The sequence below is a fragment of the Athene cunicularia genome (genome assembly GCF_003259725.1).
Source record: "Athene cunicularia isolate RWA chromosome 4 unlocalized genomic scaffold, athCun1 chr4_part2, whole genome shotgun sequence".
NCBI classification, from domain to species: Eukaryota; Metazoa; Chordata; class Aves; order Strigiformes; family Strigidae; genus Athene; species Athene cunicularia.
This window is the reverse complement of record NW_020799099.1, coordinates 29,270,747-29,284,263: the sequence shown is the minus strand read 5'-3', so window position 1 is coordinate 29,284,263 and position 13,517 is coordinate 29,270,747. Positions and strand designations below refer to the sequence as shown.

General features: G+C 34.8%; 1 protein-coding gene across 9 annotated transcripts in view; it reads left to right on the top strand.

Annotated features, from left to right (window-relative positions):
• MARCH1 (membrane associated ring-CH-type finger 1) overlaps positions 1-13,517 on the top strand; it is a 174,104-nt gene that overhangs the window by 97,664 nt on the left and 62,923 nt on the right. For 3 of the 9 annotated variants that reach the window (XM_026847507.1, XM_026847500.1, XM_026847503.1), the window contains one exon: positions 8,318-8,510. The exons of 5 other annotated variants lie outside the window; for them this stretch is intronic. In XM_026847507.1, the coding sequence (XP_026703308.1) occupies positions 8,318-8,510 (193 nt within the window). Of the gene's footprint in view, positions 1-6,203; positions 6,246-8,317; positions 8,511-13,517 lie in introns of those variants that run through there. One more of the 9 variants, XM_026847501.1, reaches the window with a different exon arrangement.

Genomic DNA, 13,517 nt, shown 5'->3' with positions numbered 1-13,517 from the left:
AAATCTTTAATCAGCCGTCAATATACATAGTCTGAGGTCTGAGAGGGCATACTTTATAGAGTTGCTTAAGTGCAGATGGCAATAATGTGCCTGTGCCGTTTTATGCTTCATCGGAATTTCAAAACTGAGGCTTGGGAATTTTTTTCATTGGAAGTATTGTTCAGGCAATTCATTATTGTAGGTGTTGGCCAAGTTTGAAACCAACGTTTTCATTTTGTTGGCATTAATACATCAAAATCTTTAAAAAAATCATATTATCATTGGAAGGCGGCTGTTTGAAGAAAAATGTTTTTCCTACTAAGCAATAGTTTTGGTGAAAATGAGTTACTCTCTCTAACGAATACTACAAAAATTCTTTCCAAAATAAAATACATGTCTAGAGAGGACTTACTCCACATTGAGTCCAGTCACTCGCTGTTATAATTTTCCTGTTATTCTTTAACTTATTGTCAGTTACGTTTTTTTCTCCTTTTCCTGGAAAGTTGTTTTTCTCACAATTACAAATCATCTATGCCTAGCCTAAACTTACTCTGTGGATATTTTATACACATTTATTTTGTACAAACTGTAGTTTATCTTAAGTTTTCCCATCACTAGCTGTCTGATGCAGAAGTATATACATAGCAGATATCTCATCTTGGCCATCATTTTTCTAATCTAAACCAGTCAAAGTCTTTAAGCCTTTCTTAGAAAGAAGGCTTTCCATTTCTCCAAGGATTCTACTGGCCTTTCTGCCCATGTTCCAGTTTCAATTATTCTTTCTTCTGTGTCTGTTGTTGTACATGCTATTCTAGATGTGATCTCATCAGTGCCTAGCACAACAGTGATAACATTTTCCTCATGCTTTTCTGAAAGCATTTCTCTCTTAGTGTCATTTAAGAGGAGGATTTTGAAGAAACCTGTTATTGAAGATCTGTGATTAATAAAAATTGCCTTACACAAAAAAACTGTGCTAAAACAAATGTGTCATTTAATAAGAATAGCAATTAAAGTTTTAATCTTGAAAAGAAGGAAGGGTTCAGGTAAGTAAAGAAGTAAAGTTTTCATCTAGAAATTAGTTGCTTTGCATAGAAGAGATTGAAGCTCCTTACTGAACTCAGCTTCAATGTTACCTGATAGAAAAAGTAAAACTGATGGAGCAAATCCAGTTAGGTTTTGTTTAGTTTTTTACTGGTGAAAATACTGTAAGTTAGATATGGTAATTTAAAAGAGGCTTCACAGCATCCACAATTAACTCTTGCAGAAAAATGGACAGTGTGCTGTTATGAACTCCTCAGGGACATCTTTCTCAGAATAAAAAAACCCCTGTATTTAGTGAAGCTATAAGTGTTAGAATAGATAAATGTGAGAGTAAATAATACTGCAATGAGACCATGTAAATCAGTAGTAAACCCTAGACAAAATAGCTAGCGTACTTTATATATTTTGACCACATTTCAAAAATTATGACTCAAAAGGATTTAGGTTGAATCTTGAGGCTTAAGCCTAATCTTTAAGGCCCGGGGCGGGGGAGGGGGGGAAGTAACAAAATTGGAAATAGCAGTTCAGTTCAAGGAGCGATAAAGATATATTACTTCAGAAGTGGGGGAAGACTGTACACATACCGAATAGCATAGCAAAGTTGTTTAGGAGTATTATAACTTTCTCACAGTGCAGTATTTTCTGTCATGATCTGAATAACAATGCTCTTCCAGTGGGAAGAACAGAAAAATTTAGAGTTCCAGAAGGGGTAAGTTGACTAACAGGGTATAATTCAGTTTCCAGAAGAACAAGTGTGATGCACTGTACGGAGTGCTTGATTTCATGGATGGACTGAATTATCATTTTGCCAGTATCGAAATGTGAAGGTCTATCCTTGCCTTATGTGGAGTAAATATTCTTCCCCTTCTTTCCCCCAAACAAAACCAAACTTAGGGGCAATATACTGGTAAGAAATAATAAATGTCTGTATTTTTGATAGTTCCCTCTCTTTCCCCAAAGCCACTGAGCCTGTGTATCCTTCTTTAAATGTTTCCTTGAAGTTTCTTTTGGTGTTAGGGGCTTGTGGGGCTGTGAATTGACTGTTAAGTCTATACAACAGATCAGCTACCTTTTCTATTTTATGTTGTTCTTATTTATTGCTTGTTCATTTAGTTCTTCAAGTTTCCTGTACAATTCTCAGTGTAGTGTCTAATGACCTGTTATAGCACTAATCTACTCATCAGGGTTTTCAGAATTATTGTTCTCAGGAGTCACAGAATGTGAAACATGCATGGCAAAACTCCTTTTTTCTTCCTCTCTCTCTTTTTGTTGTCATCATGTTAAATTATATTCCCAAATCACTGTTTAGCATCTGGCTTCATCTCGCAAAATGTATCTGGCAATCTTCAAGTCTTTCTAGGTTTCTGCTTAACTGTGTGATAATTCTTCATCGAAGGTGTTTTTATAAAATTGAGATATTTAAATGAACAGGGAGTAGTGTCCAGATCTCACAGTTGGATAAGCTAGTTCCACTGACTACCCTCTCTTGTTATGTGAGTAGGAACCCTTTCCAAAGGAAGTTTTCTTCAAACCCTAATGGGTATGAAATGGCTTTCTTTCAAGGAATATCAACTAAACAAAAATGTAAAAAAATCTCAGCCATCTCTGTTAGTAAATGCAGTCAGTGTGTACATGTTTGTGTGTTGGTATATATGTGTTTATGCTAGTTTCTGCTGACAAACTTCTGCATTGTAATCACAGGAATGTTTGAAAAGATGTTATTCTTTATATATCTCCTATTAAATAAATGTTATAAAATCCGCTTAAAGATGTAGATATTCCTTGATATTCCTTGAGTGGCTTGCAGAATAAGGCCTACTGCTATAAAAATCTTTGCCTGCTTGTGTACACTGTGAATTTAGGGTAACATCTGGGGATTTAGTTTCTGGATTTGGTACCTCAGAGTGAAAAAGTCTGTTGTCTGCTACTTTGCATCCCCGATAGTTTTAAGTTTGCTTTGTAAAGAGCAAGAATATGCTGTGTAAAGTGATACCTTAAGCAGAATGTACAGAAATCGTAGCTTTGAAACTTGATAAAAGTATGAAGTGTCACAAGGATGCTCAGATGCTATCCCATTTTTTTTGCCACTGGTTTAATACAAGTATGCTGGCATGACGCTGTTGTTATTTTTTTAAATTAAAAATATTTTTGTTTAAATGTTAAAATATTTTTAAATTTAAAAATGTTATTCTAAATAAAGATTAAAATATCATATATCTGCATGTTTGAAAACCTGCATGACCCTGTGTTTTTATTTTCTAAGAAATTGATACAGAGCATTCTGTAGATTTCTCCTACCAATTTAAGCAAGCAGTAGGTTAAACAGGGATGTGTGGGCAGTCAGGTATCCATCTCGGTCAGAATGCCTAGAATATGTTTGTTTATGAGAACCTTTGACTTATTTCTAGTTTATCAAATCTCTTATGCTTTATCATGCATTCTCTTCTACTAATCTGTATTTGATCTTGTTACCAAGCACTAAACTAAGTAGTGGGATTATACTGTCAGAGGTGAAGCAGCTTTTGTAAGAGCATGCATGATGATTTAAAGGGAAGAAAATAAACTTCTGAAAGCGATGTTTGGAATAAATGGAAGGCTAATCTAAATGTCAGAAGACTAACTAGTCTGTTACTAAAGATGATCTCTAGCTCATTTTTTTCCTTTAAGGACCAGTTGGCCAACTAACTTCATACTAAAATTATAATCAAGGATAACCCGTTACATTATGTGGTATTTGTAACACATTTACAAAGGATATGGGGATTTTTGCACAGCTATTGTAAATCACTGAATTTAGTTTCCTTATAAATGGTAATAATTTTTAAAAATGTTATTCAGCAGAAGTAAAGACTTGCTGTTTAATTTACTCTTCATTTACTCTGTGAGGAAAAAGTCTGGACAAAGCTATAGACAAAGGACTAAATCTCAAGTCCTTTAAACTTTTTTCTGTGCATAGATGCTTTTTACTCTCCAGGAATTTTCAGAAATACAGATTACTTAACAGGCTAGGTTTCAGATCATCCAAGATTTCATTTTACCTCTGGACAGTCTGAATTCATGAAGGGTTTATTATACTTCAGGTTTTCACATTTACATAAAAATTTCTCTCCTCACAGTTTTTAGAGCTGCTAACTTTTCAGGAACTATTATTTAAGTTAGCGGGAGCTAAATAATTTGCTTTACATTTGCGAAGGTGTCTTCTAGGACTGAATTAGTGAAATAATCTTCCAGGATTTAGTGAAATACTGTCATACATAATATTGTGCAACAGTTCTATTGAACTGTGTGAAATGTTCTCATCCTCATCTTAGTAATTGAAATGACAAATTTCAGTTTTATAATTGTCCATCTTATGTCTACTAATGTAAGAAGATCTAAATTAAGACAAACTAAAAGCCCACATAGCCCGCTATGCTATCTTGACAACAGCTAATAGTGAATGCAATGGGAGGGATAAGGTAAGAGTGTGAGCTCTTACTGTTACATCCCCATAATAATCTCCCAGCATCCAGTAAACTGTAGTTCAAGGAGTTTCTGTCCAGGAAGTAATCTTTAATGTGTTCCCCCTGAATGAACATACTGCAAGTATGTTTGGTCACTTCTTGATCCTCTGTAAGCTTTCAAAAATTTCTAGTGTGCTTATTAAAGATTAGCCACTTACAGTATTTGCTTTGTTCTAAACCTATTGCCAGCTAGTTTGATTTGATTCTCTCTTGTTCTTGTACTGGTAGACTGGAAGATAATTTTCCGTTATGATTTTGTGACTATCATATTTCAACTCAGTTGTCCCTCTTCTAGTTTGAATGGTTATATTTTATTTTGTTGTTTCTTGTGCAGAGACCATACAAATTTTCCAGCAGACTTCTCACTCTTCATGTGTTTGGGGGAAAGAAGAGGATTACTGTGAATGTTTATGCCTTTGAGAAATTGTTCCTCACTGTCTCTTTTATTTTGGCCCATATGTTTTCATATATAATCACCCAGAGCATATTTTTCTTCATATTTTCATCACATGGACACAACTGCAGCTTTTTGTAAAATTTCTTCATGACATTCAGTTCTTTCAAACAGTACATTCAGTTTTTTCAACACTAGAGGGAACTGGATTCAGTGTGAAAATTTACCCTAGAGTCTCATATTTTGAAGCCTGGAACAATACACACACGTTAAGGCAAGAAAAAACATCTTGTCTAGCTGCTGCTTGAGCCAAGATGCACAACTTCACCTTGAAGAATTTGCTCTGAACGGTTATAGATGAATCTCAGTCATTTTCATTGGGATTAATATTACTGTTAATTTCTCTTAATTTTTGAGTAGACATATGTACAGTCTAGGTCGATAATACTTGTTATATCTGAATTTGACTTGTCAGTGCTAAACAGAATATGAAGTGCTGCAGAGACAGTCTGACCTGAGTAGGTCATCCATTGCTCAACAATTGTTCTGTCAGCTAAATAAAAAGAAAGTCCTCAGAAAGGAATTTTTCTTGTCTTGATTAGCTTAATTGATAAACTGCCTCACAGGAGGTTTATAGCCATAATAGAGGAAAAGAAGACAGATGGTCAGTGCTTAGTAACAAAATAATTTTTCATGGTGGCCAAGATGAATTTGCAAAGGTGTGGCAAAGACAAAGAACCTTTGGGAGGAAAGTGCTGCTTTTTTTTTTCTTTTTCTTTTGGCTACCCTAAGTATGCAAAATACTATATAGTGGATTTTCTATACAGTGGTTGTTACAGCAGAGATGGCAGTTTACAATACATTGCAAATGCATACTTAGTAAACTAGAGATTCACCAGCTAGTGTTTGTTTGACAGGCATGATTCTTGTCATAATTCTTTCATTGAAATAAATAACTCTAAAAAATGCTGCCTTTTTGTGGTGGTTCTGGTTTGTGTCATTTCCATCATGAAAAATATCATAAGCCGTTTATTATATTTCTCATTATGTCGTTTTTATGCTTTTTAAAGTTTGTGAGAGTAAAAGAGGAAAGGAAACTACCCTTAATTTACCAGATTTTTTTAGCTGCCAAATATACAAGCTTGTTGCCATGGACATCAGTGCATGACTCAGATGCCTGATTCTGCTGGTAAAGGGAGAACCTTGTTGGATTATTGGGTGAATGTTTGACTGTAGTAAATAACTAAATAAACTACAGGGATTACAACAAATTTCTTTTTGGATACAAGGGATGTTACTGTTATGCCAACATCTACTCTCAGATTCCAGTAAGTACATGTAAGAGGCATACAGCTTTTCACTGCTCCTGTTTCATGTCATGTTTTCTCAGTACCATGGAAGAGCACGTACCAATTTTAGCCCTTGGAGAAGTGCACTGTAAAACTGAACTGAAGAGCTAATATAAATATGAAGTCAAAGAAGCTGCATGTGCTGTGGCACAGAGCAGGAATTTAGCTTGCAGTGAAATGCAGAAGTGATTTAAGTGGTGTAAAAGTATATTTTCTTTTTATGTTTAAAGTGAAAGAATAGATTCTTGTTACTGACTGAGCATGTCAGAGACAGGATGAGGTTCTCTTCCTTGCATCCTTTAGCTCCTGTGGCTGGTGCTGATTTTTGCAATGAGAGAACTGAGGGACTGACAGCAAGACTCTTAAGGTTTTTAAACTGAAAAGTCCCCCTAATGTTTCTGCAGTTATGAGCTAATTTCAATTTTTCTCTTCTTACATTGTGGAGATTCTTACTAAGCAGCTCATATACAGGCTTGAGAAGGGAAGAAAATCCAGCTGTGCTACCTCTTCCTTCCAGTTAATTGCAGAGGCCAATTACTTGCACCACAAGAAAATATCATAGTGAGAGAGTGGCTCCAGGGATATAATGTTGTCAGCTGTACGAAGGAGAGCTGGGGCATTTACACGACTCCTCTCCCACATACATCTCCTTATATAAGGAGCTGTTATAATTTGCCTTATAGATACTTTACATCACAGAGGCTTAACGTATTTTATTTGTGTAACACTTAATCTTCTGTCTTTTATCCAGGCCTTCTGAGCACATTTTAATCCTATTTCCATGGGAAGCATAATGTAGGGAAGAAAGTGATCTCACTTTGTATTATCTATGAGTAGTGCAGGCTGAGAGAATTTGGATGGCTGAACTGTTCATGTTCACAGTGACTGTAGTTGTGACTGTCCTTTCAATACGCTAGGAAGGGGAGGGGACTTTTACTGTCCTTTCCAACTAGACTATGTGTGCGCTGATTTTAAAAGTGAAATCATATCAAAGCTTTTGTTATTGGGGATGATATTTTCATCTTTTATTACCAGTAAAATTTCTCCATCTAATCAAGAGTATGAATTTCAAAGTATGAGAATATTCCTCATCCTGCTAATTGGCACCAGATTCAGAAGTTCTGTCAGTTTGTGCTTATCTTCCCTCCTCTGTCTCTAATGTGGGCGAGTAAGCTGAGTTATGTACTGTAGTGCTTGGCTGTGTGACAGTTCAGTAGTTTTAGCACATCTATTCTCTTTGAATGCAAAAGGTTAATTTCATTTCATTGTAGATTAAATCTGGATTCTGACCTTTACAACTGGAAAAACAGAATCATAGTTTAATTAACCTCCCAACCAGGATACATATTTGAAATTTACTCAAGAAACCATATGTTTTAAATACTACTGGGAGCCACATAGGAATAGTGGATCATTAATATCTGGAAACATTTGAATTGTCCAGAATTAGCTGAAAGGAAGAGTTTATTACTGAAGTGGTGAAGCATACAGTTGAGCTTGGAAAGGACTAAGATAAACCAAAATTGGAATGTTGAAATTACATCTTCATACTTTGTCTCTCTTGTGAAATGGGAACAGCAGAGGAGATACTGAAATCATCTACTTCTCTGCTGATGATTTCCCTAACCTGTCCTTCTTCAGCTCACTATGGTAGTGTTGCATGGCCTTTCCAAGCTAAAAAAAAAAAAGAAAAGTTTGTGGAATTGGATTGTGTGCTATTTTAAGGGGACCAAAGCTCTGGAAGCAAGTAAAAAAAAAATAATTTAATCCCTTTATGTTGTCTTTGCTTGATCACTCAGCTTTTGTAATCAGTTAAGTGCTTAATAAAAAAATCAGGACTGGAAATGGAATCCTTAATCCTTTCTCTGAGGCTTTTCTTTGTAATAATTTATTCTCTAGTATCTCAGATTGTAAAAGCCCTGTTCAGCTTGTTTATAGCAATAATTGTCAAGAGTACTGTTTCTGTATGAGGGGAAAAAATTCAGTTGCAGCTAAAGTTGGTTTTTTAGATCTAAGAAAGAATCACCTGAATACCATCTGCTTTTTTATAGCTGTATAAGCCAGTGTTTGCGAGAGTTGGGAGGCCTGGTTCCCAAGAATCTGAAAGATAATGTGTTGCTGAGGATGTTCTATGAGCATCATATTGCAAAGTGTGGATTGCTACCTGAGATGAATGGTCCAGATCTTCAGTGGACTTGGTTCCAGTTGACACTTCATCAGTCACCAGTTAAATACTTGCTTCAGGTACAAGTGGCAGGATATTGTATATTTTCTTAAAATAGTATAAACGTACTTCCAAGTCCTTTACAACATGGACTGCTGGAAATCTGGAAGTGCATGAAAGACTAAAAATCTAGAACATTTATCACATTAAAGACCTATTGTACTGAAATGAGAGAAAGTATCTATTTAGAAAATGACAATAGTGATTTGTGTGTAATGTTATTTCGTATTACACGTTGTGACTAAGCATAGCAGGATTCCTTGCTGAGAAAGCACAGAAAAGAATAGAATGTAATCACACATTATTGCTTGCAGTAATGGAAAAAATGCAAAGCGTAAGGTATTAACTGATATCGAAGACAGTAATTAAAATGATTCATGAATAAGAGACTAGAAAGCTTCAGTGGTGTTTTTAACAACTAGAGCCTTTGAAGACACGTAGAATATTGTGTGCAAATACTCAAGTCAATTACAGTGTCAGGATGTTACTCCCAACGCATTAGTCTAAATTCTATGCAGTAATTAACAGATATTAATTAAATAAATATAGTCTATTCTATATTCTGGTAAGTAGTTATTTATAGCTACTCTGGGAAAGTTTGAATTATTGTCTGTTCTAATTATGCCAAGGACATTTTTTTATTAGGCATGAAGGTCTAAGGAGGAATTAGCAACTGCCTACAATGTCTTTGCATTATAGCTAATCAGGTATCTTGGCAGAGATGCTTCTTATATTTTGGTTTTATTTTTCTATTCATTGATTTATTAGTCACATCTGGAATCAGAAATTGTGCTCTCAACAGTAAAATCTTCCCTTGGCTAAGCTAGGGTAGCATTTTCTCTTCCCCAGGACCATCTCTTCATTATCTGTTTTCCCCAAACCTCTTCCTTTTTCGCCTTCGCTGTTCCTCTTTCCATCCAAGAGATTTGTTATAACACAAAACTTGCTAAGAAGCAGTAGTCAGTAAATGGTGTGCTGTACATGTCCATCTCTCAAGACATCTTTCAGACTGAATATGTAGGCCATGTCTGTCTGGGAATAAAAGACCTGTAGAAGGCTTCTGTCATGAATATGTATGATTTGCTGGGCAAGTCTGCTAAGAAGTAGGTGTATACTGTGTTCTACACTTCCTTTTATTTGCATTATTTAAAGTGTAAAATAGGATCAAGACTTAGCCTTTTAATTAAATATTAGGGTAGCTATAAAGAAAAAACAAAAACCCTTTTGTGTAAGTTTCCCTCCATCCCCTGATTAAATAAATGAATATATAAAAATAGGTAGGCTTGTGCGTTCTAAGAATAAGCCCAATTTAATTATCATTTCTCCATTGTCCTTTCTCTAATGAATATAATGAATATTTCAGGAAGCTGAATAAAAAAAAAAAAAAAAAAAGGGGCCCTTGCCATCCTAAAATATTCCAGATGTAACTGAAGCAAGGATCTAGTCTTTGTCATGAAAGCTCTTCAGAGGATTGGACTAAATGACACATTTTTATGTTTATGCAGTAATATGCTACTATTAATTTATGAGAAGACTCAGTAACTGTAGAAAAGCAAATCAGACAAAGCTTACCTGTAAACAAAAATGATTGTTTCTGTAATAAAGATCTGTGATAGTATATGTGAAAACTTCACCGTAGGAAACTTTGTATTAGCTTGATGGTATATCCCATCACTTATGAAGTATGGTAATCACGAGATCAAAGTACAGAGAAGTAAGATTTGAATGACCTTCAATGTTAGTTCTAAAGCAGAGAAGAGGGTGTAGATACATATTTTAACTTGAACCTGTCTTTCCTCCAGATTTTCTATAGCTTTTAGTGTGAATAAATATATCACTCCATGAACTTCATATAGAGCTTTGTTGAAGAGAATTTTTATAGCAATTTTGTTGTTCAGGCACTAAAGTTTATATACTGCTTTGATGTTTCAAGAGGGAGGAGTTACGATGTTCAAATTTATGTTGAAAATTACAAACTACATAATGACTAAACAAATGGGTAGCTAATTAAATTAAACTATAAATCCCAAACTGTTTAATTATTTATTAACCTAAGTTAATCTAGCATTAAGATGAATTTTGGGATTCCCAGAAGAGGTAGGAAAGATGCTGATGAATGTATCTGTGGAAAATGTACATATCTTGGATTCAACTGGCATAATATTCCTTTATGTCCTTATATTTGTTAATTTTTTCACCTTGGGATTATAAAATTTCAGGCGTGCTAAACCCATAGCACTAAGAGTTATGGGCCTTTGAATCTGAGTGTGCTGGTACCAGGATTAAGTTATTCATCTGATTTTTCACCTGCATCTGGCAGTAGCAGCCTTGACCACCAGGATTCAACATAAATTCTGTTAATCCTACTCTTATCTAATGTCAGCATTTTCTGCGAGCTCTACTATTCTGCTTATGTTTCTATTATGCTTATGGAGATCCTTAAGATACAGCTTTGCTGCGTATCAGAAGCCAGGCATATAGTCAAACAGTGTTGTTCTTTGTCTAGTTATGTTTCCATTATTTTTTAGTGAGCATTATTAGTTAGCTCTTAGGATTTGTAGTCAGAAATTTAATTATTTGTAGATTTGCTCCTATTCTTGTTGCAGTTGGAGAACAGTGGGTTTAGGCTGAATAATGAATCAAATTGGCCAATGAAAGGTGTCACCTGTGCTTTAAAAGATTTGAATGCTTGTCTATCCTTTAGAGAACTGGGAGAAAGCTATTTCCTTTCATATTCCCTTTTACTTCGAGGAGTTTGATTTAAAGGGACACTGAAAACATAAAGCTTGTAATCAGATAGAAGGTATAAAAATGGTGATATTTGACCATACAGCACATAATTAAGTGATGTTTTATAGCTCTGTTGTAATTGAGGCACTTTGACTTTGTGTATTTAATTAATCTTTTGTCCTTTGATAAATATTTGGCTGTTAGACAAGTGCTTGGCCACCCAGAGTCTTTCATCTCTGGTACTAATTGACTGGAATCCAGCAGGTCACAATAACTGGCAGACAACATAGTGACCTCTGATATTCTGGCTTCTGAAACAAGTAAAATATAGTCATATAGTCATACTTAAAGAGAAAACTGAATGTATATCATGCTATGAATTAAAAAATGCATTACATGGTCCACGGACCGTGTCTACGTCCTTGTAAAAAAAAATCTTGTCCTTACAACTATTTGCTGAAATTTGTATAGTGACCACCAAGAGCATTCTTATAAGAGAGGATCGTTGCAGAGACCAGATGTTTGGGGAAACATCCCTAAAGATGAGGGAAGGATGTCACTCCTAAGAGAAAAATAAAGAGCATTCAGACTGATAATTAAACAGACGTTGATTGAAGTTCAACATGGTAATGAAAAGACCAAGTCGTCTTTTCAGACTCACTGAGAGTCTTACAGAAAAACAAAGTTTCATTATGTACTAGGTGCTTTGAAAAATAAATACAGTGGCTAGTTTACTAAAGTTCTATCATGCTATACAAGATAGAATGAAAGAACAGATTTTTACTGATCAAGGATGGAAATGCTTAAATACATTATCTATAAATTATACTAATATGTATATGATGGAACCATTTGATTTAAGAGTGCTGCAGTGAATTTATTGTGTTGCATAATAGAAGAGATACAAAATGTTAATTTGATGCCATAGGAGGATTCTATTTCACTTTCTTGCTCCGTGGGGAGGGTAACACGGTGTGAAAATAAGTGATAATTAAAAGTTGGTTTATTTTATATTTGAAACAGAGATATACAGTGACATAGATGTGTAACACCTATGTAAAAGTAATAAACTAAAGCTGAACTGACAGTCATACATTAGCAAAACAGACTGACAAAGTAAAGCCTGCAGACTGTTGCATTTGTATTTTACAGTTAAAAAAAAAAAAAGTGTTTGTCTTTATTTTCTATAGCTGAGTAATGCCAAGAAAAAAGGTATGAAAATAACATTTGTGATTTTCCGAGGTAAGGTATCTTTATGAACAACACCCAAACACAAAATCTCCCATAACATGTCTCCAGTAATAAATAAATGCAAATCAAGTGTTAGTGCAATCATGCAGGTTGTTTTTAATTGCCAGGTAATTTAGACATTAGCAACCAAGTAGCAGAACGTGGTTTTGGCATGTGGAAATCTCTCACAAATTATATTGCTACCAGTTATAACTAAACCGCTCTGATTAATGTAGTGAGATGGCAGAAATTAAACAGGATGTAGTTAGACATTGATACAATAATAATAATAATAAAAACCACTGTATTTTGCTGAAGAGAAGTATCTTGGCAAATAGCAGTGGGAAACAAAAACATCAGTAAGACGTTTGTAGACCAAGGTTTGTTTCTAAATGTAACAAGTAAATCTTCAATAGACGCTGTGTGTCAGAGATGTTGGAGCCTTGTACTGAGTGTCAATATGCACACAGTTCTCTGGTGAAAAACTAACTGTAATTAATTAATGCAATTCCTCTCCCTCCCTGTGGGTCACTCTTTTGACTCTAAAGAACTAGTGCTTTTAAATGCTTGTATGAATAGGGAAAACTTTGCTTTTTATGTGATTCCATATTTTGACACCACAGGGAAAACATTTTCCCATGTTTAATTTTCATTCCATCTCTTTTCCTTTATATTTGCCTTTTTCTGGTATTATTTATTTATTTTTGTAATATTTTATTGATCTGTAATTAATATTCTCTCTTTACATTTTTTCATTTAATTCTATTTGTGAATAGTACTCCATTCATCTTGATCACACCAAGGTATGTCATTAGAGTACAGATTAACAGCCTGTTGGGTTTTAAATTATAGTCTTCCTATGCTTTTCCCCATGACTTTTTAGTAAGAAGGTAATTTCACTTGTCCAGTATCTATCTTTACAGCTTTTAATTCTTAACTGTGGTCAGCTTTGGATAAAGACAGGTATCACTTGTATCTTGTTAGAAAAGTGCAGCCATTTGGCAGGTTTTATTTCTCTTTTTTTTCTTTCCTCCTGACACACACACACACCACACCACCCCCACCCC